The sequence below is a fragment of the Dicentrarchus labrax genome, unplaced genomic scaffold (assembly GCF_905237075.1).
Source record: "Dicentrarchus labrax unplaced genomic scaffold, dlabrax2021, whole genome shotgun sequence".
Classification (NCBI taxonomy): Eukaryota; Metazoa; Chordata; class Actinopteri; family Moronidae; genus Dicentrarchus; species Dicentrarchus labrax.
In genome coordinates, this window is record NW_026136721.1 from 5,621,507 (window position 1) to 5,636,778 (window position 15,272).

At 40.4% G+C, this 15,272-nt stretch overlaps 1 protein-coding gene across 11 annotated transcripts in view; it reads right to left on the bottom strand.

Annotated features, from left to right (window-relative positions):
• Positions 1–15,272, bottom strand: part of LOC127355461 (teneurin-3) — a 361,742-nt gene that overhangs the window by 142,535 nt on the left and 203,935 nt on the right. For 9 of the 11 annotated variants that reach the window (XM_051386366.1, XM_051386367.1, XM_051386362.1 and 6 more), the window contains one exon: positions 1,170–1,355. The exons of the other annotated variants lie outside the window; for them this stretch is intronic. In XM_051386366.1, coding sequence (XP_051242326.1) covers positions 1,170–1,355 — 186 coding nt within the window. The remainder of the gene's footprint in view (positions 1–1,169; positions 1,356–15,272) is intronic. 11 annotated transcript variants of the gene reach the window in all.

Below are 15,272 nucleotides of genomic sequence, written 5' to 3' on the forward strand. Positions count from 1 at the left end.
CTAAATTTAAACAGTCCAGCTCCATTTTCAAATATGCCAATTTTGCTTAACATTACTTAAAAAAATAAAATAACATACAAAAAATAAACAAAAACATTTTGAGTTAGGTCTTCCAACTTGGTATTTGGCATCTGTAGGTCACGATAGCCTTGTCAATTTTATTCAATACATGTCTGAATGATGACTTATTCAATCAGTGTATGTGTTATATAGGAATCTGACATAACTTTGCTAGGCATTGAAAAAAGAACAAAACATTACAATGTTAGGTAGACTTGGAGAACAACTAATAAAGCTTCAATGCGTGAGGGTGCTGTAATATATCCCTGATTGTGCCTAGTGCAGCCAAAATATGTCAATTATTAACAGATGTTTTGAATTTCAGAAGGTTGCTTTCAAAATGTTCCGTTTATAAAAGCCTTACACAAGTTTTTCCAGTCCCACTTTCTGTACAAAGTGTGTGCTAGATACTGAAAATCAAAAAAATAACAGCATAACCGGTATATTTACCTCTTTAATTCACAGTTTGCTGACCTTCCATTGAACTCAATGTGACAGAGACAGAGAAAGTGTTCCGACTCCCACCAAGCCTGGCTGATCTATTGAGGACTTACACTGCCAGCACCCTGGAAGACAGGAGACATTCAAGCCTCCATGCTTGCCAAGTGTCATGAGCAACTTTAACATTTATCATAAGCAATTAACATGAAAAACAGCTACAGCCCAGTATGGTGGAGTCTGCATATGCAATAGTCAGAAAGGAACTCAAGGAGGCTGAAAATAGTAAAGCTGTGATGGATTCAGTTGACCGAAATGATTAAGTCTGTTATACAACATATCAGTTACTGACCTACTGAGCTTAAGACCACCTGTCTTTGTTTACTACCTGCCTAGTTGGGAAATATGTAAAAATATGTATCTGAATATTCAGATGTGTATGAATCTACTGCAGCAGCTGGATGTTTAGATTGAGACACAAAAGTTCCCAAGAGGAGGGATGACTAATACATTTTTTTTTAGGTTTTTTGGAATAAAGCTGTTGAAGATTAGATTATAAAGCCAATGTTTTTAACAATAAAATATCACAGAGCAGATATTTAATCAAAGGTAAATATCAAATGACATCTTCTTCCTCTAAAAAGGTTGTTAATGAAGTAAAGTTCCTTTACCATGTGTTACAGGTAAGTACAATCGGGCTGCATACTCCTCTTCCTCTTCTTCCTCCTCCTCCTCCTCTTCCTCTGAGTCTGGCTCAGCCACGTCGCCTAACAACAGGTTGTTATGTGGATTGGCTGATTGTGGATGTGATTGGTCAATGACAGATGATGGACAGGAGGGGGAGGGCATTGGAGAACCTATGAAAGAACACAACCAAAAAAAAAAGGAATGATGAATTTGAAGAATGAATAAAAGTGGAAGCATCAACCAAAATCTTAAAAAGGGAAATGACTGAGTGATGAAGTATGATGTGTGCTGATGGTATGATTTAAAAGCAGCATGAGACTGAGAAAGTTACAGCAACTGAGGGAGAATTCCTTGGTCACAAAGGAGATGCTGCCATAAAACTGCACAAACACTATTCGCTCAGGACTCTGCTGTGTCCTCCTATAAGCTTTTTGGCTGCAGTGCCTGGGGATAGTCCAGCGGTCTTTCATGTTAGCCCACTCAACCTTCCTGTCCCTCATCATCACTCTCCCATCATCTCCTCTTCACTCTACATCACTAGAAATGTTCACAGTTTTCGCGGATACAGTATAATTCCACATTGCATTTTCATGACCACTTGTAATTGAAACACTTTGTGCTGAAAAGTAGTGGGGGCATAAGCAGGGGCATTTCCAGACTTTTCTGACTGGGGTGGCACAAGAGAGGCACTAACTTATCCAGGGGTGGCATGAAGTATGTGCTTTCCATACAGTCCCAATGTATGCAATTTAAGAACTGTGTGTGGATGCCAGTATGCATGAAATATTCTAATACACTACATTTATATTCACATGCTTTTGAAAAGGGGACACCTGTTGGTACCCATAGAACTCATTTTCATTCGCATATCTTGAGGTCAGAAGCCAAGGGATCCCTTGGCCAGACAAATTGCCATGCCCATTTTTCCATCAAAAATCTAGCCTAACTTTTTTCATCTTCCCTCTAGCTTTAAACTGGAGCCTGCTACAGCCTCTGAAAAACTGTGGAGTTGAAGAGTCAATACGAAAATACTCTTAAAACACTAAAACGCACAATGTCAACCGCACACAAAACAGTCATCCATCACATCCACAGCTGCAACACCATTTTCGCACCAGTGTCTGTCAGTCGGCCCACAAGATGGGTCCCACTGACCAACCACTCTAAGAGCCCTCAAAAGGTAAGCAGAAAAACCTTTTCACAATTTTCTGCATATAGTGTTTCTGTCTGTGAGAGAGAGAGAGCAGTTTGTGACTCCCGCTTCATCCTACAAACTTAAGAAAATAAGGACCCTGTGACACTAGTTTGACTCCAATATATTTATTATTAAGCTAAATTTAAAATTATAAAAAGCTAAATTGTGCATTGACTGAATGCTGCTGAAGTGAATTGCTGTTATTACAAAGCGAGTCTCATGCATGAGTGGTGTGTGTGTGTGAGAGAGTGAAAGTCCTAACCGAAGCCAAATACTTCATATATAAATAGGTAGTGTAAAGAAGTCCTAGGAAAGTCACTGTGTGTACTCATTGATCTAGGCGGGAGTAGTAAAAAAATAATAATTGCATCTTGCTGAGAAACCACTGTCTATTGCAATATAAATAGGCAGGGCAGGCCTGGTAGTGAATGCTAGCAGAGATTCCGCTACATTAAGATCATCCTTATGGTCTGTTTGACTGCAGGGCTAGGCGTCCGGTTAATAAAAGTAGTTTAAAGTAGGCCAATTATTGATAAAAAAAAAATCATAAAATACACTAAAATTGCTTGTTGGAACCGCAAAGACAAAAAAAAAAGTTTTACTTATATAAAAGTAATTGAATACTTTACCACAACAACAAAAAGAGAGAGAGAGGAAAATTATTGATAATTGAACAGATAAAATCAGGTTCCCTACACAAAAGTAGTAAAGGAAAAAAATAAAATAAAACAGACTGGATGGATAAATTAATAACATGAAGTAGGGGTTAAGCCCAAGGGAAGTAAAGAAAGGAAGGAAAGGAAATAAAATAAAAAGAAGTAATAAATAGAATAAAAAAAAGATAACAAACATCATTGGTGTTGGTGTGTAGATAGTCAATGAAATAAATTATCCCCTGAAGCTCAACAGGAGAAGAACACACAAGAACGGTATTAGTACAGTTGTTTATGCAAGCCCTAAATAACTTGAGCTGACATCATAAAGGACAATATTAACATCCTATGCTACTGGAGCTGTAAATATCGTTGCTGTGGTGACTATTGTGTGTGCTGGCTGATTTTGTGTGTATATCCAAGAGTACATCAGAAAAATGGCCACAAAGGATGAACTGCTAAGTGAATGTCTCAGGCAACAGAAACCTGATAAGAGTGCAGAGGAAGAGGAGCAGACAACCTGGAGGGACAAGCCCCTACATGGCACGTACCACCGCCAAATTGAAGAAGTGGCTGATATTGAGAAGACCTACCAATGGCTGGAAAAAGCTTGACCCAGAGACAGCACAGAGGCACTGATCATTGCACAAGAACAGGCCCTAGGTACAAGAGCCATAGAGGCCAAGATCTACAAGAATAGATCTGACCCAAGGTGCAGACTATGAAAAGATGCCCCTGAGACAGTCCAGCACATAGTAGCAAGGTGTAAGATGCTAGCCGGGTCAGCGTACATGGAGAGACACAACCAAGTGGCTGGAATAGTGTACAGGAACATCTGTACCCAGTATGTAATAGAAGTACCAAAATCCCAATGGGCCGCACCACAGCACATTGCTGAGAACAACAGGGTCAAGGTGCTGTGGGACTTCAGCTTCCAGACTGACAAACAGGTCCTGGCTAACCAACCAGACATAGTGGTGGTAGACAAAGAGCAGAAGAAGGCAGTGGTGATAGATGTGGCCATACCAGCAGACGCCAACATCAGAAAGAAGGAACACAAAAAGGTTGAGAAGTACCAAGGGTTGAAAGAACAGCTGGAGCAGATGTGGAAGGTCAAGGCAAGCGTGGTCCCCGTGGTAGTAGGAGCACTCGGGGCAGTGAGTGGCTCCAACAGATCCCAGGAACAACATCAGAAGCCTCAATCCAGAAGAGCGCAGTCCTAGGAACAGCTAAGATACCGCGCAGAACCCTCAAACTCCCAGGCCTCTGGTAGAGGACCCGAGCTCGAGGATGACACAGATACCACCCCAAGAGGGTGAGAGGGAAGTTTATTTTTTATTTTTTATGTTGTATGTATATCACAGAGAGTGATCTCGCTGTAGTTGTTTTGTTGACTTTCTACTGTAGATAAATACCTGATAAGAATATAATTTCCAAGTGATCATGCTGAACTTATATACTGGACAATATCTTTAAGCCTGTTATGTTATTTGGAGTGATTGAGTGTTCACCAAGGACATATTTTTTTACTGTGGTTTTGGATGTGTTCACCCCTTAGATCCCTCTCTGAGAGGTTTGCAGCCATTGTCTCATAATCCTGCACAGTGCAGCTAGGAGAGCTAATTTTTACAAAATTTACATTCTTCAAAGCTTAATGATTTTAGGGACCCTGTATTTGCTATTGGGTACGCCTAATGTTACTATACATTTTTGGGACAACAAATATTAGAGACGCTGAGGACATAATCAGAGAAGCAACCATATATATGAGAATATAATAATAATTCTTCATTATGGGCAATGACACGGGGGTAAAGTAAAGACATTCCAGTCAAAAAAAAAGGGACGACATATTAAATTAATTTTGGATTTAGGTCCAGCTTTGCACTGATTGTTAGAGCCCTTTTGATTGTGCGTTGCAAAAATTCCAGCGTATGAATTATCTGACGCTAATTGTAGTGAAACTATCACAGAAAATAACATGGGCTCTCCAGCAGTGGGGCAGTGGAGAGATTCCTCGATGCCAAGTAAAAGGACAAAATCAAAAAGACACCGCTAAGGCTACAGTTTTCGGTGACACTAGACGAGTGTTGGGATGGTTTAAAGAAAAAGCTCACCACATGTATAGTGTCGCCTTCTTATCACCCTAAAGACTTGGGACCAATGGTCACCAGAGGCCTATTAGCCTAATGGGTTCACACTGACAACCCGTTACGCTTTTAATCAGAAGCACTGCAAGACCTAATCAAAACCACAGCGCAAAAAAAAACTACACATTTGCAATGGAATGCAAGGCAGGCATTTGCTCAACTTAAAGGTAAATTACCAAGTGCTCCTGCACTTACGAATCCAGATGTGTTTTTGTACACAAATCATGTGCTTCTCACAGCACAAAACTTTGTAATAACATACGCACGATTACTGGGTATGGTATCATTCTCTAAGCCCCAGAACTCACCATACTATGGTGTAAAACATTCAAACCTCCTGCATGATGGTACTCCACATGATTCCGTGGCAGTTTTGGAGGCATATCTAAAGGCCTGGAGTGATCTTATAACTGAACCATTGCCAGGAGCACTACTTTTAATGTTTGTGAAAGGTAACACTGTTGTCACACCAATGACAGACATGTTGGAATTTTAAACATTGCTGTTGCAGCCGCCGTATACTCCCCTTTTAGCACAAGTAGCACAACTTAGGGCTTTAGCTGCAGCGTAATGGTTAGGTCAAGGCAAATCCGGTAACATTTACACAGACTTTGCATATGCACATGGTGTTAGTCACCTCAATGTTAATCCGGCTACAGAGGGAGTACCGACCAGGAATGCAGCCTCATGTGCTACACAGAGACGTGGCTGAGTGAACTTTCTCCTGACTCACCCTGGACGGATTTCAAGTTGTACGGGCGGACAGGAAAGCAACGGAGAGCGGTAAGAAGAAAGGAGGAGGAATTGCTGTGTTTGTGAATGAAAGATGGTGCCACCCAGCACACGTTAAGGAGCAACTCTGCACCAGAGACTTGGAGCTGTTAGCATGCGGCCGTACTACCTTCCGAGAGAGTTTTCACACATTATTGCTGTAACTGTGTACATCCCTCCCTTGGCCGTCGCTGCTGCAGCTACAGATCAGATCCACACTGTCGTCTCCCAGCTTCAAAACCAGCACCCCCAATCCCTCCTCCTCATCTCCAGGGACTTCAACCTTGCTTCCCTGTCCTCAGCTCTCCCCACCTTCACCCAGTACATGAAATGCCAAACCAAGGACAAAAAAACTTTGGACTTGTTGTATGCAAACATCAAGGATGCATACGCCTCATCAGGTGGCTCAGATCACAACCATGTCCATCTGGTCACAAACTACACCCCTGTGGTGAATAAACTCTCGTATTAGCTTAGCTTCTCTACATTGGCCCTGAAAATTCAGAATAGAATTTAAAATCCTCCTCCTCACCTACAAAGCTCTTCATGGTCAGGCCCCTTCTATCTTAAAGATCTCATAGTACCCTATTACCCCTCTAGAACACTGCGCCCTCTGAATGCAGGGCTACTTGTGGTTCCTTTAGTCTCTAAAAGTAGAACAGGACCCAGAGCCTTCAGTTACCAAGCTCCTCTCTTGTGGAACCAGCTTCCAGTTTTGGTTCGGGAGGCAGACACCCTCACCACATTTAAGAGTATGCTTAAGATGTTCCTCTTTGATAAAGCTTATATTTAGGGCTGGCTCAGGTGATTCCTGAACCATCCCTTAGTTATGCTGCTATAGGCCTAGACTATCGGGGGATTTCCCATGATGCACTGAGCTCCTCTCTTCTTCTCTCTCTTTCTGCACTCATTCATGTCCCATTAATGCATGTTACTAACTTCACTTCTTCCCCGGAGTTCTTGTGCTTTCTCGCCTCGCAGGTTCTCATGGATCCTGGTGGTGCCTCCTGCCATGGTCCTGCTTGACTCCTACTGCTAATTAGGGCCCGAGCACTGACCGTGCGAAGGCCCTATTGTAATTGGAAGGATTCCTATTATTATTATTAGGGCCCGGGCACTGACTGTGCGAAGGCCCTATTGTAATTGTAAGGATTCTTATTTTCGTAAAAAAAAATCGCACTTTTGGAGGCTTTCCCATGCTTGAAAAACTAAAACGCAGTGCACATGGCAGTCGTGGGGAAAAAGTTCGTGTTTTCATGGGGTCCACTATGAGCATGGCAAAATGGCCCCTTTCACCGACATGCATAAAAATCCGCACAGGCGTAGATCTTATCCACAAGGACAAAAAAGCCAGTGGGCGCCATATCCCAAACCCAACAGGAAGTTGGCCATTTTGGATTCAGCAGCCATTTTTGGCGATTTGCACACGTTGTATTCGAACGAACTCCTCCCAAGGAAAATCAAGCCAGGAAATGCAAAACATGTTGTTGATGGTATTTCATGATTGTGGTGAGTTTTTGTTAAAGGACGTGTCCGTGGCGTCAAATTTTTATGTTTTACGCCAGAACACACAAAGTTGCTATAACTTGAGTGTTCATTGTCCATTTGGCTCCAAACTTCACTTGTCTGATAAGAGTCCCGCCCTGAACACATCTATGTGATAATATTCAATAATAGTGATAGCGCTACCTAGTGGTGAAAGGAAATGCAATTTTTACATTTTTATGTATATCTTCCAGCAGATTGACCAGATCCAGCTGACATTCAGTCAGGAGTTCCTTAGGACGATGACGATGACAGCTTATGAATCTTAAGAATTTTCGAAGAACCACGTTGCTATGGCGATGCAGCAAAAATCAGCTTTTGTGTTAACATTTTAACACTTTCTGGGGGGCTAAACATGCCAGAAAACTTGAAACTTTGCACAAAATTCAGTTGTGGTGAAGGCTAAGATATTGTCTTGGTCCCATAGATGGGCGTTGCAAAATGGCTTAGCCACGCCCACCTAGAATCAGCCCCCAAGACACTTATGACCGACATGTATGAAAACTGGCACACTTGTATCATGATCGGACAAGCAAAAAAGCCTTTTGGACCCATAACCCAAACCCAACATGAAGTCAGCCAATTTGAAATCCATGGTAATTTTTTCACGCTGTATTTGAATGAACTCCTCTGAGGGAAATGTATCGGATCAACTTCAAAATCTGTCAGTACAGTTAAAAAATGTTGCTGATTAAAAGTTGTGCTATTTGTGCATGTATGATGAAGGGCACGTTTGTGGCGTGGCGTCAAAGTCCGCGATTTTGAATTTTGCGGCCATTTTAGTGATTTTTCACTTGTATTTGAATGAACTCCTCCTAAGGAATTTATCAGATCAACTTCAAAATTAGTCATTACAATCAAAACAAACTGCAGATGAAAAGTTGTGCTATTTTTGACGAAATTTGTGTCGAATTTCGACCATTTGCCATAAAACAGTTAGTACTCAACTTCAGTGTACAATGTCCAATCCCCACTAAACTTCACATATTCTGTAACAGTCCCGCCCTGAACACGTCTTCATAACTTCAGTGTACATGGTCTAATCTTAACAAAACTTCACGTTTGATAAGAGTCCTGCCCTGAACATGTCTACATGACAATATTCAGATATAGTGATAGCGACACCTACTGGCAACAGGAAGTAAGCGCTGCGTGGCGATTTACGTGAAATTCTCATGTTGTGGCTGCATGTGTTACGCCAGCACGTGGCGCGGCTGCAGCACAACCCGAGTTGCGTGGAGTGCGAGGGTCCGTCAATCGCTGCTTGCAGCTTATTATTATTATTATATTATTATTATTATTACTACAGTTACTATTATTACTGTAGTCACGGCTCATTGTCCCCCATCGTTGTCGTCGTCGTCGTCATCATCTTCTTCATGTTCATCATCATCATCACCATCAGTCACTACTATTAGTTATGAATTGGCGCTATACAAATCAAATTGAATTGAATTGAAATGGGCTAAGCACATTCCAAAGACCAAGGCTGTCTTAGGGTTGGGCATCAGATGTGTCATGACTACTGTTTATCAGACATTAGACGTCACCAATAGACATCCTTGGGAAAGAGGCATATATTAGAGTGATTTGCTTTGTTCAAGTCAGTTGTATCCTGGGACAACTCGGTTTGCTTGTATCAAGTGTGATGCAAATAAATCTTGCATGTGGAGTGAAAAGGTCAATTCTCTGTCTTTCTGTGAGTCTGTGTCATCATTCTTCAGTGGCAGTTTGTAATCTCTCACTATAGTCAGATAGCTAAAATTTTAATCAATCAATTCAATTGAGGTGCATTGAGATGAGAAAAATTAAACCACAACATTAACAATATCCAATATCACTAAAATGTGACAAAATAGAACTGAAGGAATAATAACAAAGTTAGCTAGAAATAATAAATTAATATTACGGATGGCAATCAGGGAACAAACTCACATTGCCCGCGTCTGCCTAGCAGATCATGTGGAATTTTATGTCAGCGCCCATGTTAGCAGATTAGAGCGTTCACACTGCCAGCGTGCAGCGATGCTTTACTAGAAAGTCGAGGTCTCGCCTATTTTTACTGTGAGCGTCTCCCAGCAAAAGAGCACAGTGAAGTAAAAGCACTGCAGTAATCTTTTATTTAACACAACGTTGTGAAATAATTTCCGGAAGTGAGCCGGAAGACGGGGCAGTTGCTTTCCACAGCTCTCTCTCTCACTTGCTCTTGTTCAGTCTCCACACATGCTTTCTGGTTACCACAAAGTTTAAACTACATGACATTGTATTAAATGCTGTATTAAATGCTATGGACATTATACAGGGAAAATTGTATAGGGAAACATAGGGCTGGCAGCAGCAGCCACGCAGCTGACACGCTCTACGAAATTCTACGAAGTGCTGTGGTGCGTCTCCCAAGTAGCTCCCTGCTCCGCGTACAATATGCGGCTGTTCGAGTTTTGATGGAAGCACAAGCAGCACAGAGCACAGAACTGGCACAGAAGTCCTGAGATAACTGTCAAAAAGTGTCCTGAGATAACTTCTGTTATGAATTGGCGCTATACCAATAAAACTGAATTGAATTGAATTGAAAGTCAGACACAGAAATGGCATAGAGAATCCGGTAAAGCTCTGAAGATGCTCCGCCTCTGTAACATTGCGTGATGCAGACGCAACATTATAAAGAATTTCAGGCTAAGGGTGAGGAGAGAGAGTTGAAAGAAGCCTTTGCCCTAGAGACTGAACCTTGGCAAAAAACCTCTGTATCTTTTCTTATTGTGGATATAAACCTGTGGTGGGTCCCCAGTGTAAATGACACTTATGGATTGAAAGAGAACTTGGTCCAGGTTGTTGAACTGTGTGAGGTGTCAGTGTGTGCATCAGGCAGAGTTGGCTATATGTTGTGCCTGTGTGAGATCAGACTCACAAGCAGAGTGTGCAAAATCAATTGAGTATCAATGTGGTAACCTTGGCATTTAGTGACTTCTGAATGCTAAATGGCTCCACTTTGTGCATGTTGTGCATGTGCATATTTGTGTTAGGGAGTCTTTGTGTGTGTGTTTTGCCAAGACAGATAACTCTGTCCAGCTTTTCAAATGTGCCAGTACAAAGAATGAAATTAGCTGTCGAAAAAGCAATGGAATTATAAGTATATCATTTGCTTTCACAGTCATGAGTAGAGAAATACACACACTGAAGACATTTCAAACACACAGCCAGTCTTGTCCCTTCCAGCCATCTACTGTATATCCCATCCTGACATTCATTTTGGGTTTTGCAGTTTCAGGCTAAAATGACAAAACAGCAGCTTGATGCAAACAAATCCAAAATAACATAATAGAGTCTGTTTAATTATTTACTAGAATGCCTTTTGGCTTGTTTCTTTCACTGAGATAGAAAATCACATGTATGTGGCATTTTCTATTAAATACTCAACCCCCACTACATCCCCTAGAGTGACGTTGGGGGGGGGGGGTAAAAAGAGAAATGGCTCGGTTGCAATTGCTTTGGAAACATGAACAACATGGGATTAGTGCTGCATGTGGGTAATATTAAACCACATATATGGTCCACTGATTTGACTTCATAATTTGCGCAGAAATGATCAGCACTGCACTGGCTTTATATGGGAAGACCTTCACCTGGATTGGTCCTCTGGAGACATTTTGACAGTTTCAAGTACGTCTGAATTTGTTTTGTTGTCATTAATATGATCAAAATGCTTGATTTCCTGGGCCAGTTTTATTATTCTGTGAGAGTCAAAGCTTTGAGAGGCCTTTTCATCCCGACAAGAATTAGTAATACATCATTATGTTAAATGAATACCTTTAATCCTATATTTGAAATATTAAAAAGGCACAGAGGGAGAGGGTCCTCTTCTACAGAGTCCACCATGTTTCTACAGTAGTCCTGAACGGACAAACCAAACACTCTAGATAGGGCCTTTCATGTTTTTCATGAATTTCGCAGCCAACATATTTTCTACTATACATTTTGAAGGCAAGCTTTATTCAGTTGATTACAATCTGCAACTTCACTGCCAGATGCCACTAAATCCTACACACTGGTCCTTTAATATTTGAAATATTACATTTTTCTCAAGCAGGATCTTCTGAAAATCAGCATCATCAATCCAGAAAACTGCTAGATATTTAAAATCCTCTAAGAAAAATAGGAACAATTATATTTTCCTAATTTTACAAACACAGCATATTAGCCCTAACCACAATAAAGATAAAAATCTTTAAAAACAGATCATTGATATAGTACATGGTTTATTTTTTTGTTTTTAACTCAGCATGAATGGCACTGTAGTTTTTCGCAAACTCAATCAAGAGGAAATTGCACTGAAGTGCGTGTGTCACACAGTGCAACAGTGTGCCTCAATAATGTGTTTTTAATAGTTTTTAATAGCTCTATGGTACAGAGGAAGATGTATCCAGCTTTGATACACACAATACTGCTTAGTAGGACCAATGCATTGTTTGTTTGGTCTTTCAATTTATTGACAATAAGCAAAAATATTATCATAGATATTATCAGACTAATGCTTTTAACACGTGTCATGGCATATAACATTAAAGGGCTTTTTGCCGCTAGTAAATGGACATGCTATCGTCCAAAACAAAACAAAAAGCTGACAAACCAAAAGTCTAGTAGCTCCAAAAAAGAGAAACTGGGATATCTGTGTGAAAACAAATATCCCAATTTCTCTTTTTGCATTTTTTGAGACAAATGCAGTGTGTATATCTGCCTGTATGTGTGTGTGGTTGTGAGACCAGGTAATAAAACCATCATTTGCTGGTTTGGTCCTACAGAGAGTGTGGTGATTGTTATGCCAAAGGGTTTGGAATTAGATCCAAGTCTAGTCTACTCTCAGTAGTCCAAATCAGCCAATGCAAAACATATGTGTACTGGAGCTAGTGAACACACACATCATTGTACATGAGAAAATGGAAAACAGGATGAGGATGTATAGGAAATAATCTAACCAGTAGAGGGAGAGTGGAAGAATGTGATAACTTTAGAGTTACACATGAAAGAGTGAAAGAGAGAAATAGAGAAGAGGTGGATTAAATGAGTAGTCTTGTAAACAAACAAAGGTTATGTGTCCATTCAGTGTTATTCACTGTGTCTATCCTTGAGCTCTAACAAATGAACTGAATGCATTTCCTTCCTCGTAAATCAGTTGCATTGTTTACATCCATGTTTTATTTACTAGCAGTCTTCCTCTTCCCTGCCACCATAGGTCTATTAATTGCTTACGTTACTGTCTAACTCACTCAGATTGTTTAGTTCTTTTCATGACTTTAAAACTTATTTGCTTGTTCTCCCCACATGAACTGGTTGTTGGTTGTGATTGTATTTTGTAGTCTATAGACTTATGTGTTGCTTTATTTGATTTCTGACACTTACAGAGATATAGTGTGAAAACTTAAATTCAATGTATCGCCCTACTCTACATCAAAGCGTTGCTCCATAGTGCTACTTGTGGTTAAAAACTCCACACAGTACCTTAAAGGTGCTGCCGATGAACTGCAATGTACCTGGTTTGCATCCGGCCAGGGAACTTTGTTGCCCAATCTAACCCCCTCCTTTTTTTCTTTTTTTAAGGGACGGATGACAAAATGAGGAACCATCTCTATTTATGTTGTAGGATGTGGCCTCTCTCTCCAGCCTTTTTCTCTACTTTTTCTCTTTCCTCCTGTTGTCCTGTGAACTCTATTCCACGCTGGTCACCCCCAGCTGTACAGCACAGTAGGTGTGTTCTACTTTGCTTCGTAAAGTTTCCCCAGATAAATCAATAACAGCTAAATTTACATTTTAATGCAAATCATCACAAGTTAAAGTTGTTAAATATTGACAGTAATTGCTTTTTAAACTTTCCCTGGACAATTTAAGGACAAAAGAAGCAGAAGAAGGAGTCATTTAATGTTAGGATGCAATATGCTACAAACTGCAACACAGACGGTGCACAAATGTAGGGTTTTCCTGTTCTGTGGCAAAACAGCATCTGCAGAGGACTGATAGTGATGATGATCAATAGCAGTGACACAATAGTCACTTCACCATCAGATTTCATCACCTCAAAACTCACTTTGTGGACAGTACTAGAGTCATTTATCTAAAGAAATCAATTATCTAAAGAAAATAATAATAATTCTGAACCCCATTGCAACCAATTTATTTGAGGAAGTGACAGTTAACAATTACATAACAGGATAATGTAACAGAGATATAGTGTGAAAACTTAAATTCTATTCAAGGTGAACCTTACATTGAAACAAAAGGCAACGCAATTAACATGGTAATATTGCTACAATATGCACCGATTAATAACATCACCTCAAATGACCTGGTCACCTGTTACTGCTATGTGCAGCTGTCAAAGGATACTCATGTTCTGCTCCAGAGCAGCAGGGAGGGTCTCAGGGTCTGACGTTAATGAACACTCTGACAGCTGCGTGGATCAAACCTGAGAATAACCTGTTGTGTACAAGCCAGTCTCTCTAACTGCTAGATTGACATGCTACCGCTCCAAAACATTACATTAGACACGCCTACACAATGGTAATTTCCAGTTTGCCAAATAAAACAGCAGATTGTGTTTCTGACATGGGTATGATCAAATCATTAATTTAAGCTTTCAGAAACACATCCTGGTTGGATCATTACTACCACACCTTCTCCATACCATTAAAACAAAAATATCTAATGGGCCATTCATACACAGAATGAGAAAAAAGAATCAAGCAAACTGTATAAGAAATGAACAAGTTGCTTGTGTGTAGTACAGAGCCACGCAACGTAACATGGTCCACAGAGCCAGAATGTAAATTGCAAACTAAGCACTTCATGAGAAGCAAGAATGACTACGATTTTGTAGCTGTATGTGTGAATGCAGCGTTAGTCCTCCATTAGCATGCTGGGCAAGACTTCCATCTCGACTTATCTGAAAATCTCTTCTCTCTATCTACAACAAAAGCATAACCTTATCATAAAATATCTTTAATGTTTCACCCCTCCAAGAGTTCTCATCCTTGGCTGCTCTTTTTCTCTGGTCCCATGCTTTCCCCAAAACCCACCTGCATTGTTGTAGAGTTTGGGAAAAATCTATAGGTAGACATTCTCTGTTTTTCTCCATATCAAAGTGACCCTGGTAGAACGCATTGTTACTGTGTTACTATTGCTTTTAGGCCTAAAGAAAATCCCAAACTTTACCTAGTTTAATGTGTATATAAAGTCTGCGTGTAAATATGTGTGTCTGTGTTTGTGTTAAAGTAGTAAGTAAATGGGTCACAGGCAGATATTGTGATTTTCAAAAGGTCCGACACAGCTGTCCACTTTGCTCCACGGGGACACTGTGTTAAGCTCTGCTATGATTGCCTGGGAGCTTGTTGTTCTGGCTCAAGACAATATTCTTTTAAGACTCTGATCAATGGAGTAAAAATAACTTTGCAATGAAATACTCAGTCTGTCAAATGGCTAGGTGCCTCCTGGCATCACCCACAGAGCCTGAGGGAACGAGGTAATGCTGCATTCACATCATGAGGGAATAACCGGCAGAACAACTTGACGCTTTAAAGACTTGGAAGTGTTCTAGTGTCTGAAATGAAGCCACCAAGACTCCAGAAATTACATGTTTAGATGTGCTTTTTTCACACAGCACACATGAATGTAATTATGATACATTTTCAGTTCAGTTCAAGGCAAGAAAAACCCTGGAATGAGTTCCAATGATAAAAATAATATGAATAATATATTTAGAAATGAATAATTTGAAATCAATTTGAT